The sequence below is a fragment of the Rhinatrema bivittatum genome, chromosome 6 (assembly GCF_901001135.1).
Source record: "Rhinatrema bivittatum chromosome 6, aRhiBiv1.1, whole genome shotgun sequence".
Taxonomy (NCBI): domain Eukaryota; kingdom Metazoa; phylum Chordata; class Amphibia; order Gymnophiona; family Rhinatrematidae; genus Rhinatrema; species Rhinatrema bivittatum.
This window is the reverse complement of record NC_042620.1, coordinates 139216670-139232423: the sequence shown is the minus strand read 5'-3', so window position 1 is coordinate 139232423 and position 15754 is coordinate 139216670. Positions and strand designations below refer to the sequence as shown.

Sequence of the window (15754 nt, the reverse complement as noted above, 5' to 3'; positions counted from 1 at the left end):
ATATATTTACAGGTAAATCATACATTTTACACATCACCTATTTTACAATCAACCTATAATTGGTCAGTAAATGCATATAATAATGATATACAACAATTTTCCAAGTTGCACCCATTCAACCTCTTCTCCAAAAATAACTACAAATTATTGACAAAAACCACCTACAGTGTCAGAAATAAAGTCTAGAAATTAATAATTCACTGGAATACACCCTGTAATGGAACGATCAAAAGAATCCTTAGTACAACATGGCGCCACAAGACAGAAAAGTCATGACAACAGCCTTAATATCCATCAGGGTTACATCAGAAGGGCTCGCCATCATGTAGCTAATGAAGCGATTTAAAAAAAAATTCCACCTAGAAAATCTAGGACACAGTAGACAGATGTTTAACAACCAGGAGGAGAGGCTAGGAGCATCATCTTTGAAACAAATGCAGGCAAGGGCTGACACTCTTGAGCAACCAAAACCTGGTCACCAATTTCTTCAAGGTACCACTGCATTTCTTTTGGGCACTAAGACACCATTGTAGCATTGTCCAAAGTCATTTTGAGGGTTGCAGCATAGTACATCTCAAATCTCATCCCAATTGCTTTAAATTATGGGTAAAAGACAAGCAGTAACCTTCTCTGATCTGCTGCAGCCTTTGAGAAATCTGCCATAATTTTTTTTGCTGCTAACCCACATTTTTGGAGTGAGCAGAGGGACTACTTTAAAAATCACTAGCACTTGAGGGTAGTGCAAGACCTTATGCAAAATTGGTAATGGAAAAAAGTCTTTCCAGGCATACAATGAAGGTAATTTTTCAAAGGAGTTATGCATGGAAACATAACATACTATTGTACCAATATTCAAAAGCCCACTTACATGCTTAAACTGCATTTACATGTATAAAATCCAATTTTAAGCATGTAAATCCTTTTTAAAATTGCACCAATATGAGGAGATATAGTATTTATGTTCTACTTCAAACTGCTAGTTGAAGGATATTGGAACCCTTGCAGGAGAAGTTTTTCAAGGCTTTCTGGCAGTTTAAGGATTCATATATTGTTCCTCCAATTTCTTATTAGTGTTCTCAAGTTATTTTTATCTTGTACAAAATTGTAACTTTACTAGCCATTCTCTGTATCATGTCCTTCATGTATCCTAAGTTTCAATCTCTTACAGTCTTGCCTGAAAATTAAAAACTTTCAGATTACTACCTCTATTTTAACTTCTTGAGTAGCCATGTGATTCTCTGAAAAACCAGTTTGCTTTTAACTCCTCTATTATCAAGTCGACTAACAGGTCTCCATTTTCCCTGGGGACAATGGGAAAGAGGTCCACTTCATATTGGATCCTGCCTTGTAAGCTGCCTTGATCTTAACTGGTTTTCCATTAGCCATATTTAAGCTTTAGGCCACACAACACACAGCATCCCCTCCAATCCAAAAACCTCAAGTGGTGCAGTAAATTTGTGGAAAGTTGTATCTGTTTGCAGAACCAAGCTTCTAAGTGTCTATCCTATTAAAGCTCATGAGTGCTCATTCGCCCCCATAATGCCTCTGTATAATCCATGTTGTGACCACACTTTGAGCATTGCGTGCAGTTCTAGTCACGCCACCTCAAAAAATAAAAAACAAATATAGAAGACCTGGATAAGGTACAAAGAAGGGCAACAAAAATGGGTAAGGCTTGGCACCATTATGAAGAAAGAAGAGCACTAACCTGTCAAGCTTATTTGCAGAAGAAACAACTGAGAGTAGATATGACAGAACTTTATAAAATAATGAGTAATGTGAGAACAGTTATTTACTGTTTTAAATAATACTAGGATTAATGGACCCTATGTAAAACTAACAAATTTAAGAAAGCATTTTTTCAGTCCATGCACAATTAAACTACAGATTTTGTTGCTTGAGGATGTCATCAAGACTAGTATAGTATAGTATAATTGGGTTTAAGAAAGGTTTGGACAAGCTTCTAGAGCAGTGGTTCTCAACCTTGTCCTGGGGACCCCCCCAGCCAGTCGGGTTTTCAGGATATCCACAATGAATATGCATGAGAGAAAATTAGCATACACTGCCTCCACAACATGCACATTTTCTCTCATACATATTCATTGTGGATATCCTGAAAACCTGACTGGCTGGGGGGGTCCCCAGGACAGGGTTAAGAACCACTGTTCTAGAGGATATATCCATTAACAACTATGAGCCAGGTAGACTTGGGGACTACAGCTTCTTATTGCTGGCAGTGAACAACAGAGATTGGATCTCCCCATTAGGCTCTTTTGAGTACTTCTTCCAAGTGACCTAAGTTGATCATTGTAGGAGACAAGATGCTGGGCTTAGTGAACATCTGGTCTGTCTCAGTAAAGGTAAGGCATTTTTTATGTTATGTTCTTAACCAGTCTCTTTGTTTTTGGATGCAGTGTCTTCTAGTGATAATCCTTCAAACACTAACTTCTTTGTTTTATAATTTATCACTGGCCCTTTAATTGCTCATACGCCAAATGCTACAAAAAGTAGATGCTAATTCTGAGCTTACTTTGCCACTGTAAGTAAACTGAATCCATATTCATTCTCCATAGGCATTTCTGATTTGTAATAATCTAGAAGTTATTTTATATGGTAGCATATACAATACAATAATAATTGATGGAAAGGAGGCTATGTGGCAGTAACCTTAAGAATTTTCTCAGAACTAGAAGCTGCTTATTATGAGCTCATAAATAAACACTACCTCAAATTTGAATATAGTTTGATTCCAGAGGAGAATGTATAAAAGTAACATAAGTTACTTTCCTGGTCAAAATGAGTTGTAGTTGCTTGATCACAAGAAGAAACATAACATTACAGCACTGCCATTTCCAATTAAACTTACAAACGGTTACACACAGGTTAATTTTCAAAACCCCGCTCAACAAGTAAGATAACTGGGTAACTTTATCCAGCTATCCAGATTTTCAGCCATAGCTAACCAGCAAGATATATGGCTGATAATCCACTTAAAACTAGCCAGACAATATATTAGGACAGTCAAATTTAGCTGGTTAGCACTACAATTTCATACTAATCACGCTAAATAAAATCCCGCCTTGAAAATGTTCCTGAGCACCCTATTTTGATCAGCCACATCTGTATGCCTTGAAATTGAAGATTCTCAAATGTAGTTTGTTAGAGAAGGATAATGTTTATCCATTAGATTTATCTGGCTAACTTCTGAAATCAGTTGATTAAATCTTTTGAAAATCCATTCCATGGTGTCTTATTAAAATCACCTCACTGCAGACAAGGTAGTATTAGGATTATATGGAAAATACAATTTGAAAATATTTAAAAATATTTAAAAATATATAATCAGAGTGCTTATAAATATTTAAAAATAAGCATTCTGGAGCTCACCCGCACCTCTCCCTTTATATTAACATATCATTATGTAGCCTCTTATATTAGAATTTGCAATTATTATTTATTGTAAATACATATTTATCAGTTGTTTTATTTGTTTTCTAGATGTAGTTTCCCCTTTTCCGGCTTTTCTATTGCTCTAACCAGACTCACCTTCCCTGTTATAATGTATTTCCTTCGCTTTTGTTAATATGTGAACCGGCATGATGTGCCTCTCTAATGCCGGTATATAAAAGTTACTAAATAAATAAACTAAATAAATAAAAGACAGGAATCTATCAATTAGGCAAATAAACTTTGCACAATGAGCAAACAACAAATACAAGGCATACATTATTTTTTATTTTTAAAAGACCATATCAATAAGCATGCAAAATATTCTAGAAATTGTAAGATGCTGATCTCATATTTATATTATGATATACTAACCATCGCTGACGCTACCCAGCAAATGAAAGCATAAGAAGATAAAAGAAGTGTTAAAAACATGAATACAGAATGTAGTAATGTAACATCACTCCAAATAAAATCATAGACTAGACTTTCACTGTACAAAAAATTCTAAGTCAATTGTCTACCGATGTCATATATATTTTAGAAAACCTTACAACACAAGTGATAATAATCAGTTGTATTTTCTGATCTCGTGTGATTTTAAAACAGCCCACATAAAGTTAAAGTGTGCAGAAACTTTGTATTTGCAGAATTTATCCCAATTTTTCAAAGTGGACTTTTGCGCAGAAGTATGGGCATACTTTTGAAAATAGAAAGAATGCATAGAAATTCTTTCCCTGCTTTGCCTCCACTCTGTCCCCCCACTGAAACACCTTTTCCTTTGTGTGGATATGGGTTTTTTTTACAAACTTTTATATACACAACCAATTGATTTTCAACATTCCACTTATGTGCATAAAACAAGGTTTATGGAAATACATTTCAAAAAGCTCTTATGCACATAGATGAGGATTTTGAAAAGTGCCCCAGGGTTTGATGAATAAAGGTATACACAGAAGGGATATTGCACATATTTTTATGCATGCTACAGAGGCATTCCTGAGGGCAAAGTTGAGGTAGGGAAATCATTAAAAAATGTTTGTGTAGACATTTGCACTTACTCTCTAGCAGGTGTAAATGTGTGTCTAGATCATGCTATCCTGCTAATTTTCAGTTGACATGTGTGTTTAAGTCTGCTTTGAAAATCAGAGTGCTTATAAAATTACCCTCTATGTATATAAGTCACTTTGGCAATCAAGCCCTACAAAGTCAGCACGTTAAAAGGCATGGCAATGTAGGATTAACAATATTTTATGATATCACAGCTGAAACCCCCCCCCCGAGGAAGACAACCTTTTTCTTCTTCAGAGAAAGCAGAGTTGCTTAGCTGTAACAGGTGTTCTCACAGAACAGCAGGATGTTAGTCCTCACATATGGGTGACATCAGGATGGAGCCCAATCACGGATCACTTTTGTCAAAGTTTCTAGAACTTTGACTGGCACCATTGAGCATGCCCAGCATGGCACCAACCCTGCATCCAGCAGGGGTCCCCCTTCAGTCTCGTGTATAGTAAAATGTACGCGCGAAAAATAAAATAAATCGCAAGCGTACCCAACTCCACGGGGTGGCGGGTGGATTTCGTGAGGACTAACATCCTGCTGTCCTGTGAGAACACCTGTTACAGATAAGCAACTCTGCTTTCTCACAGGACAAGCAGGATGGTAGTCCTCACATATGGGTGAATAGCGAGCTGAGGATGCCCGAGCAATGTACCAAAAGCACCCAAAGACGTGCAACAGGCACAACAACAGGGGTGATTTTGGATAAGAGGGCAGCCTGAAATTCCCAACGGGCCGTTGGAAGGAAGTTGGGTATTAAGCTGAGAACAAATTGCACAGAACAGACTGGCCAAAGATAGAGTCTTGGGTGCCAGCCTTGTCCAGGTAATAATGAGCTGGAAAGGTATGGAGAGAACTCCATGTAGCAGTCCTGCAGATGTCAGCAAGAGGTACAGACCGAAGATGTGCTATCAACGTTGCCATTGCTTCAATGGAGTGCGCTTTAACGCGTCCCTGGAGCGGAAGGCCTGCTTGCTGGTAGCAGAAGGAAATACAGTCCCGCCAGCCAGGAGGACAGGATCTGCTTGCCCACTGGGATTCCCAGTTTAATTTTATCAAAGGAGACAAATAGCTGGGTGGACTTCCTATGGCCTGCAGTGCATTCCAAATAAAAGGCTAGCGCACGCTTGCAATCCAAGGAATGCAGAGTTCGCTCACCTGAATGTGAGTGGGTTTTGGAAAGAAAGTAGGCAAAACTATGGATTGATTTAAAAGGAACTCAGACACTACTTTCGGTAGAAATTTAGGATGAGTGCGAAGGACCACTCGATCATGAAGGAATTTCATGTAAGGTGGGTAAGTAACCAGCGCCTGCAGCTCACTGATCCTGCGAGCAGATGTTAAAGCAAGAAGGAAGAGCACCTACCAAGTGAGATGCCGTAACTCGCAGGAGTGCAGAGGCTCAAAAGGAAGTTTCATGAGCCGTGTTAATACCACATTAAGGTCCCAAGCAGGGGCAGGGGGACGGAGAGGGGGCTTGAGGTGAATCAAACCCTTCATAAAGCGCACCACTAAGGGTTGTGTTGAAACAGAAACATCCCCTACACCCTTATGGAAGGCGGCCACCGCACTGACATGAACTCTAATGGAGGAAGTTTGGAGACCTGACTCAGAGGTGCCAGAGGTAGTCCAGAAACTTCGTTGTGGGGCAAGTAAAGGGATCTAACTCCTTTGATGTGCACCACAAGGAAAACCATTTACATTTAGAATGATAAGATCTTCTAGTGGAAGGCTTTCGTGAAGCTACTAAGACCTGGGATACAGAGTCTGAGAGGTTGAGAGGGTGCAAGACTAGACTTTCAACATCCAAGCTGTCAGCAACAGGGCTTGGAGGTTCAAATGTCGGAGGCACCCGGCGTTCTGAGAGATCAGTAATGGATCTGTGCCCAGAAGAATTTGCGGGCGGATGGAGAGGTCGCAAAGGATGGGAAACCACACCTGCTGCGGCCAGTATGGGGCTATGAGAATCATGAGACCCTTGTCTCAACGTAGCTTCATGAGAGTCTTACTTATGAGTGGAAGCGGGGGATAGGCATACAGGAGACCTCCAAGAGAGAGCGAACGCATCCCTCGGTGGAGTCTGGGACTGCGACGTAGGGAACAGAAGTTGTCCACTTTGTGATTGTGAATCAACGCAAAGAGATCTATCGTTGGATACCCCCACTTCTGGAATATGCGTTCCCCAAACCGCAGGGTTCAGGGACCACTCGTGGGGTTGAAATTTGCGACTGAGTTTGTCTGCTAGTACATTGTCCACGCCCGCCAGGTAAGTTGCTCTCAGTAGCATGGATTGATCTAGAGCTAGAGCCCAGAATTGCGCTACCTCCTGATACAGCAGGTAGGAGCTGGTTCCACCCTGCTTGTTGATATACCACATCGCTACTTGATTGTCCATTTGGATTAGGATTGCCTTGTTGGAAAAGCAATCTTTGAAAGATAGAAGGGCATATCTGATCGCCCTGAGCGCCAGAAAATTTATCTGATGTTGTGTTTTGCTGCAGACCAGGTTCCCCGAGTCTGTAGGTTGTGGACATGTGCTCCCCAACCCAGAGTGGAAGCATCTGTAGTCAGAATAATCTGATGTTCTGGAGCTTGGAAGGGTAATCCCATGAGCAGGTTGGATTCCTGGACCCACCACGCTAGTGAGAGATGAAGCTGCCTGGTGATTTGGACAATGTTGGACATTGGCTGGTGGGCCTGAGACCACTGGAATTTTAAGGTCCACTGCATTACTCACATGGCGAGTCGAGCCATCGGTGTAACATGGACCGAGGACGCCATGTGGCCCAGCAAGACGAGAATAGACGAGCAGTCGTGGTTCGGTGAGACTGTATAGTGTGCGCAAGCACTGCAAGTGTATGAGCTCAGTCCCTGGGAAGAAAAGCCTTTGCTTGGATAGTGTCGAGATCCGCTCCAATGAAGGAGAGGGATTGGGATGGAGTGAGACTGGATTTTTGATAATTCACTAAAATCCCAAGACAGTAGTATCGCAAGGTTAGCTGGAGGGATTGAAGCACTGCCTCCACCGAATGAGCCCTCAGTAACCAGTCATCTAGATAAGGATGGATGTGAGTGCCCAGTTGCCTTAAGTATGAGGCTACTACTGCTAGGAATTTCTTGAAGACACAAGGGGCCGATGCCAAGCCGAATGGAAGCACTTGGTACTGGAAGTGCTTGCTTCCGACGAGGAATCGGAGGTATTTCCTGTGAGATGGGGTAATTGCTATGTGCATGTACGTGTCTTTTAGATCTAGAGAGAAAAGACAATCCCCCTGTTGAATCAGAGGGAGTAGAGAGCCCAAGGTTACCATCCTGAACCTTTCCTTTCATAAATACTTGTTCAAGGCCCGAAGATCTAATATCGGACGAATGCCTCTGGACATTTTTGGTATCAAGAAGTACCGGGAGTAGAAGCCTTTTCACTTTTGCGGAGAAGGAACTGGTTCTATGGCAATGACTTGAAGAAGGGAATTTATTTCCTCCTCTAGAAGTGGAGAGTGGTTGGAGGAACTCCATGTCGGATGAAGCATGGAGTCCGACGGAATGGACAGAAAGTTGAGATAGGACCCACTGGTCTGTGGTGACCGTGTGCCAGATATTGATAAAGTGGCAGAGACGGCTGCCTACTGGTAATTGCGGCAGAGGCGGAGGTGGACATTTGCTCTCTATTGGGCAGTCAAAAACCAGAGGAAGGACCAGGCTGTGGAGGAGGATGCGTTTTCTGAGGCCTAGACTGGCGAGTTTGAGGCTTCTGATGTGGTCTAGACAGGTGAGACCGAGTCTGAGGTGGGTAGTATCTGCATGCTTTAAAGGTGGTTCGCTTAGCCTCCTTAAGGAATGGGCATTTAGAAGTAGTGGAGAAGTCCATGTGCCCAGCTGAGAGTTGCTGTAGTGTTTCATTATGGCCTTTAAGTTGAGCAACAGTGTCAGCTAACCTCTCTTGAACCTCTGAACACAGATCCGAAGACTTGAGCAAGGCCCATCTCCGAGCACTTATTCCAGCTGCTGACACCCTGGTGGCTGTGTCGAAGATGTCATAAGCTGAGCGCACCTCATGTTTACCAGCATCCAGACCTTTCTTTAGAATGGCATTGAACTGGTCCTGGAACTTGTCAGGAAGAGTATCAGAAAGATTCTGGAACTGTTTGAACAAGTTTGTGTTGTATTGCGAGATGTAAAGCTGGTAAGCTGCAATACAGGAGATTAACATGGCTCCATGGAAGACTCTACGCCCAAAAGCATCGAGGAATTTCTGCTCTTTTCCTGGAGGTGTGGATGAGTGAGGTCTTGGTCTTCTGGCTTTTTTCTGGGTGGACTTGACCTCCACTGAATGGTGGGAAAGTTGAGCCTTCTGGAATCCAGGTGCTGCTTGGACCAGATATGTAGCATCAGTCTTACGGTTTACCACAGGGACCTTCCCTGGATGTTCCCAATTGCATTGAAGGAGGTCAAGGAAGACCCCATGGACAGGTATGGACATTACCTCCTTCGGTGCATCAACAAACTGATGGACTTCTAACATTTTATGCCTGGAGTCTTCTTCAGTCTGGAGTGTAAATGGAATAGACTCAGACATCTCTTTGATGAAACTTATAAAAGAGAGGTCCTCTGGCAGAGACTTTCTTCTCTCATCAGGAGGAGAAGGTTCTGATGGAATATTTCCTGTGTCTTGGGAATCGGAAGAGTCATCAGACCAAGGATGATAGTGCTGATCCCCAGCACCCAACGGTTCTCCAGAGGGCAAAAATGGACCTCCCCTGGCCGGAAAAGGTTGAGGCACCGTAGGGCCCGGTGGCTATATGGGTGGCACCGGTGTTGGCATCGGTAGAGGTCGATGGAGCATCGGTGGTAAAAGCGGTGTGGAAGGCCTCAATGGCCTCCTCGGTGGTAACACTCCAGAAAGGCCCGGCACCGGGTCTGGCATCAGCGATTCACCCTCATCTGCAGAGAGGGGAATGGGCATCAAAGGACTCGGAGGCAATGGTGTTTTCCTCTGTGCTGAAGGCAAAGCACCGATGAGGGCATCAATCCTGTCCAGCAACGGTGCAAGCATTGGTGGCATCGGTTCCAGCGTCGGAATCGGAGCTGGTATCAGTGCCGATGGATTCGGGTATCCGTAGAGAGCTTGCACCGCCTCCTGAACCATCCGGTTCAGTTCCTCACGGAACGCTGGCGTTGTTAAGGCCAGGTCCGGAGTGGGAGGCTGGATAGGCACCGCCGGAACAACTACCTGTATAGGTGGAGCATCGGTCAGTGCCTCTCCCGAAGGCGAGGGACGCCTCGGTGAACCTGGCACAGAGGAGGTTTGGGGCTCCTCGGCACGGGCCTTCTTACTCGGTGGCTCCTTGGAAGTAGAAGTGGAAGCCACCGGTGCGCTTGGATCAGATGTTAAGGGTTTGCGATGCTGATGGCAATGCTTTTCCTTATGTTCTCCCTTACTAGTGTCCGGCGCCGAAGAAGCAGAAACTGAAGTCCTCGATGCGGGTCGAGAGTCATCAGTACCCGACCGATGACGGGACTTGGATGGAGATGGTGTCGATGACTTCGACGCTTTTGACAAGGAAACTTGTTTGGAATGGAACAATAAAGCCATCTTTTCCAAATGAGCCCAACGTCCTTTAGAGGTCATTTGGGCACAGTTGGTACAGAAATCTACATCATGGGTAGGGCCCAAGCACAACACACAAACCTGGTGAGGGTCGGTGATGGACATTATCCTCAGACAGTCCGGGCACCAACGAAAACCTGTCGCCATCGTTGCCGTCGACAATTTAGGCTGTGGCATGGTCGGTGACCTCCGAGCCTAAAAGTTGGAGCTGAAAGTAACCGACCAAAAGGTAGTAAAAACTTACCGAACGGGCACGGGTATCGACGGTATACAAGGGGGACCCCAGTCGGGGTGAAATGTTTGAAGAACTTTTTGCTGAAGAATATTTTCCTGTCAGGAAACCGTAGAAGAGCTCTTATCTCCGCATGGCAAAAGCTGCGCGAAAAAAAAAGAGACTGAAGAGGGAACCCTGCTGGATGCAGGGTTGGTGCCATGCTGGGCATGCTCAGTGGTGCCAGTCAAAGTTCTAGAAACTTTGACAAAAGTGTTCTGTGATTGGGCTCCATCCTGATGCCACCCATATGTGAGGACTACCATCCTGCTTGTCCTGTGAGAACACTTATCACCAGGACTCCTTGCCTTCTCCCTGAACTCTCCTGCCTCCCCTGATAGTTGAGCACAAGACCAATGGGACAGACGTAGGGAGTGGGGGTTTGAGCTGGCTACTAAGTGTGAGAGGTCCTAAACTTTATAGCGCTTTTTTGGGGGAGCTTGGAGGGAGGAGGAACATGGCATAGTGTACTAAAACAGTTTCACAGGAGTCAGAGCATTGGGCTGGCAGGCTGCAAGGGTTTTATTTGGAAGGATTTGGGGCACCACTTAATTTGGCTATATCATTTTAATGTAGTCAGTTAAGGTAAAGTTATCTGGGAACATGTTTCCAGATAACTTTATCTCTACTCTGATATACATCTTAATTGAGCTGAATAACTTAATTGGCTAACTAAATATCAGATTTAGTTGGATGAGTTATTTGGCTAATTGAACTCTGACCTGGAATACCTTCAAGTTATGTGGATACATTTTATCTAGATGATGACTTAGCTAGAAAAAATATCTGGAAATGTGGGCTTTATCTGGATAACTCATGTCAGTGAGGACCTCATGTTCATGACTTCCATTTATTGAATATGGATTTTACTGGTTACGAGATTATTATCCTGCATCCATTCTGCTACTACTCTTAAATATAGATTGAAAGTCTCCACTGCTCAATGGGAGATACACCTGAATATCATCTGCGTATAGATGATCGTATAACCCAAACTTCTTCCTTGAGCAGTAATGTCTGGAAATATAGATTACAAATTAATAAATCTAATAAAAGCACAATACTTTGTAGATACTAATAGATTTTAAGTAAATCACTTGAATATTTATGTTAAAAAGATTAAAATGTTATTTTAAAACTATATCTGTATTTTCATTGGTTCTGGGATATTTTACACAGTCGCACATGCATTAAGGCAAGATGTAATTGAAAAAAAGCTTGGACAGATCTTAAATAATTAACTTGTAGATGTGATTACAGTTAAATGAAATACAGCAAAATATTGTAAATTGCACAGCTAGGCTTTAAAAAAAAAAAAAGAAAGGAGCACTACTGCACGCAAACAATCAAATAGACCAAGAGAATGTACAGGTTAAATTCAATGTCCACACATAATTTGGAGTGAGGAAATATATTCTTTTTGAAATGGCAACTCCACAGTGTTATAACAGGATATAATTCAAGGTAGGTTTCCCGACACAGACCAGTGTTTCGCCGCGAGGCTGCATCGGGAGGGACAAACAATACTTTATTTCTTCTGTAACCAGTTTTACATTCAGCATCACTGGGAGTGGACATTGAATTGTGTGGACATTGAATTTATCCTGCACATACTCTTGGTCTATTTGACAGTTACACTTTAGCCATATTATTGCAAATTTTTCTGGTAATATTCTACATGCTGAATACAAAGTCCACATTTTTCTCATAATACACAAAGGACAAATATTTGATATAAATGCATAGTCCATTACTATGCAGAATTAATTTCTTCAAGTTTTCCAGACATTTATGTCTTAATAGAGGAGTTGCTGATAATTTTTTAAAGGAAAATGTAAATTTAACATACTATCATAGCAATTTTCAATTAAAATTGCCACAATAAATGCTATCGAATTGTCAATAGGTTTTATGCCCATTGAGTGTACGTTAAGTACACTCAATGGGCATAAAATGGGATTTTGAAAATTGCTATGACAGTATGTTACATTTACCTTTGAAAATTTACCCTGTAAATATTTATTTGAAAAAAAAAAATAATCACCTGCATTTCATCTAACTTGGATTGAATATCTGGCGGGAAATTGTCTGCTCCATAGCTAAAAGGGTCAAACGGCTCTGCTCCAAAAAGATCCCTTTCTAAAATTAATAAAACAACAATTCGCATTAGCACTAATTGTAAGAATTGAAATAGCTGAATCATTTAACAGAATTTATCAAAACATATTCTACAGAATGATATGCCAGTCAGCACTAAACACTATATAATATAGGGTGGGGGGGGGGGGAAGGCACACAACTATTTTATTTCATGTATAACTAAGAAAGTAGAATCAGCTTTCTGCATATCATTTTCTCTTGATTGATATGGTTTCAGCTGGTACAAAAGTTATCAGCACAGAAGGAGAGAGTACACATACTCATTAATCCAAAATATATTCCAGTAAGTGACTGACAGATTTTCAGTTTAAAGGCTTTTCTTTCCACAACTGATAAACATGCAACTTGAAGTAATTAAGTAAAGACTAGACTGAATGCTACAGGACTTACTGATCTCTGCAGATCTAGGGGGTACTGGAGGAGACGGGATGCATGTGGGAGATGATAATGGAGGGGATAAGGGAGAAAATGGAACCATATCAAAGATGTCAGTGGAGGGCGATTTAGGCGTCACACTATTTACCTGCAAAAAGAATAATAAATGTTAGGATAGTGCCAGAAATAAATTACAACACACAGCACACTCTTTGTGCAGAAAAGAACTATGATATGTACAAAAAAGCATGCTAAATAATTATAGGAAATAAGCAAAAACATTAAAGTCCAAGCCTTCACAAGTTAACATGCATCTTCAAATATATATAAAAAGCAATGCAAACAGTCTCACAAAAATGAAGGATAAATGTTTTGAAAGAAATGATAATGCTATGCAATAACATCATACAAAAACCCGATTAAGGTACAATCAAAGGGCAGAAAATGTAGGTCACACACGTTCTACTACTTTGTATGACAGACAGTAATTCAGACAAATAGACTGGCATAACTGTCTCATTGTAAAGCTCTTCCTTTGAAATAAATGTAGTTCAGAGAATGGCAGCCCTAAGGAGTACTGTAAAAGCTCTAGTTTCTAGTTTTATTTTCAAAGGTTATCAACAGCATCAATGGTACATTTCCTTACAATCAACCAATGGAAGTATGACGGAGCTGGGCAGAACCTTTAGGGCAAATTTTAAAAGTCCTACACATGGCAAATCCGGGAGATATGAGCATGACTGGGCAGCGCTGATTTTAAGAGGGCCGCAGACATGTGCGTATCTCCCGCTATGCGGATAAAAAAGGTTTGGCAAAAAAAGGGGCAGGTTTGGGCAGGGCGTGGGTGGGCTGGGACTGCACTCATGAAGTCAGTTACACACAATAACGTGCACTGGGATCCTATAACCACATAACTTGCATCTGCTATGGACAGCGTATAAGTAGTTAAATTTAAAAAAAAAAAAAAGAAGAGTACTCAGCGGGGTTTTAGGGGTCGGGGCTAGTGGGGTAAATGGGAGGCAAGATGTCATACGGGCGACAGTCGCCCTTATGACATAGTGAGGGCAAAGGTAGCGCCGGCGCCATTTTGAAGATTGGCAATATGGCCTGCGTGCAGGAGGTCACTCCCGGACCCCCGCTGGACTTTTGGCAAGTCTTGTGGGGGTCAGGAGGCCCCCCCCAAGCTGGCCAAAAGTCCCTGGGGGTCCAGCGGGGGTCCGGGGGCGATCTCCCGCACGCGTGACGTCGGGAGCCAGGAAACAAAATGGCGCCGGCGCTACCTTTGCCCTGTCACATGATAAGGGCAAAGGGCCACCGGCGCCATTTCTCAATGCAGCGGTGGCCAGAGAGCGGGAGGAGATCGCGTCGGGACCCCCCCCACTGGACCCCAGGTAATTTAAAACATTTTGGGGGGGGGGGGTTCGGGAGGGTGGGGGATTTGTTTTAAAGGTTCGGGTGGGTTTTAGGGTTTTTTTGGTGTGCCGGTTTTCCCGCACCCTATTTAATGATACAATACAAATGCCCCTGACGATAAATCGGGGGCATTTGTATTGTATCGCGTATCTAACGATTTTGGACAATTTTAAAATTATCTGACAATAATTTTAATCGTTCAAAAACGATTCACATCCCTACAATTTTTGCACCAAGTAAATGAACAATGCACAGGGATAGGGTGAATGATGCCTCATTTAACCAACAAACAGAAAACCATCTAATGTCAGTTGGAAATTTGTTTGAGTCTCTTGAATAAATTCAGAACCATGGTGCAAGAATTTGGGATTCTGCTAGCAGAAAGAAGACTGAAGGTCCTAGCCAAAGATTAGTTTTCTTGGGTACTGAACTATACTTGGAAGAAATGGTTTCTCGGCTGTCAGTAGATATGGTTTGGAAGTTATTTAAGGCTGTGTAACAGGCATTAGAACTTAAGAAGTTAACCCCTCAGAAAGTCTAGTTGGGCAGCTGAATTTTGCATGTAGGGTTATACTGATGGGTAGGGGGTTCATTAAAAGGTTAGCAGCATTGACAGCTGAGATAAGAGGAAAGCATCATTTTATTTGGTTTTGGGAGACATGGGTTAAAGGATGAACTGAGAGTCTGGCATGAATTCCTTACTGCTATAATGGCATATAATAAGATTTTTAATGGAACTTTTTTCTGACGCCTTAGGAAGACAGGGTTTTGGACTGTGTAGAGCTCTGGCTCAAGCAGTGATACAACTCAGGCTTAACAAAAATGGCTTTTGTAGAGCTTTTCCCCATATTTGTGCCATTAGTGGTGTGGAAAGAATAGTTAGCCAACAGAAGGGTGATGTTTTGCTCAGATAATATTTATTTATTTAGAATTTTCTATACCGACATTCTTGAACAAAATATCAAATCATATCGGTTTCCATAGAACAGAACAGTCGCGGCTATGGCGTTACATAGAACATTTGAGCAATTGAACATTTGTGCAATGCACATAGAACTAGTCAACAATAACAAGTCAACAATAACAAGTCAACAATAACAAGTCAACAATACAGGCAACAGTAAAATAATTCATCAGTGAATAACATAATAAATAGAGCCACATAATAACATAACATATAGAGCCGCAGCAACTGGGGCGGCTGTGGGCGTAACATACAATAATACGTTTAATGGAGTATCATTATGGGACTGCATCATGGGTAGGGCGTGGCAGGGGCTTTAAGGCATGGGGTAGCAATGAGAATTTGGCTAGAGGATGGAGGGTAGGGGGAGGAGGGAGGGGGAAAGAAGTAGGGCATAGAGTCATGATCGGAGGACTATGTTAAGGAAGTAATGGATGGGCAAGTATCTCTTTAGAGT

General features: G+C 42.1%; 1 protein-coding gene across 6 annotated transcripts in view; it reads right to left on the bottom strand.

The window, feature by feature from the left end:
• Positions 1–15754, bottom strand: part of GULP1 (GULP PTB domain containing engulfment adaptor 1) — a 611398-nt gene that overhangs the window by 17095 nt on the left and 578549 nt on the right. For all 6 annotated transcript variants that reach the window (XM_029605977.1, XM_029605980.1, XM_029605975.1 and 3 more), the window contains 2 exons: positions 12936–13068; positions 12430–12524 (listed from right to left, as the gene is read on the bottom strand). In XM_029605977.1, coding sequence (XP_029461837.1) covers positions 12430–12524; positions 12936–13068 — 228 coding nt within the window. The remainder of the gene's footprint in view (positions 1–12429; positions 12525–12935; positions 13069–15754) is intronic.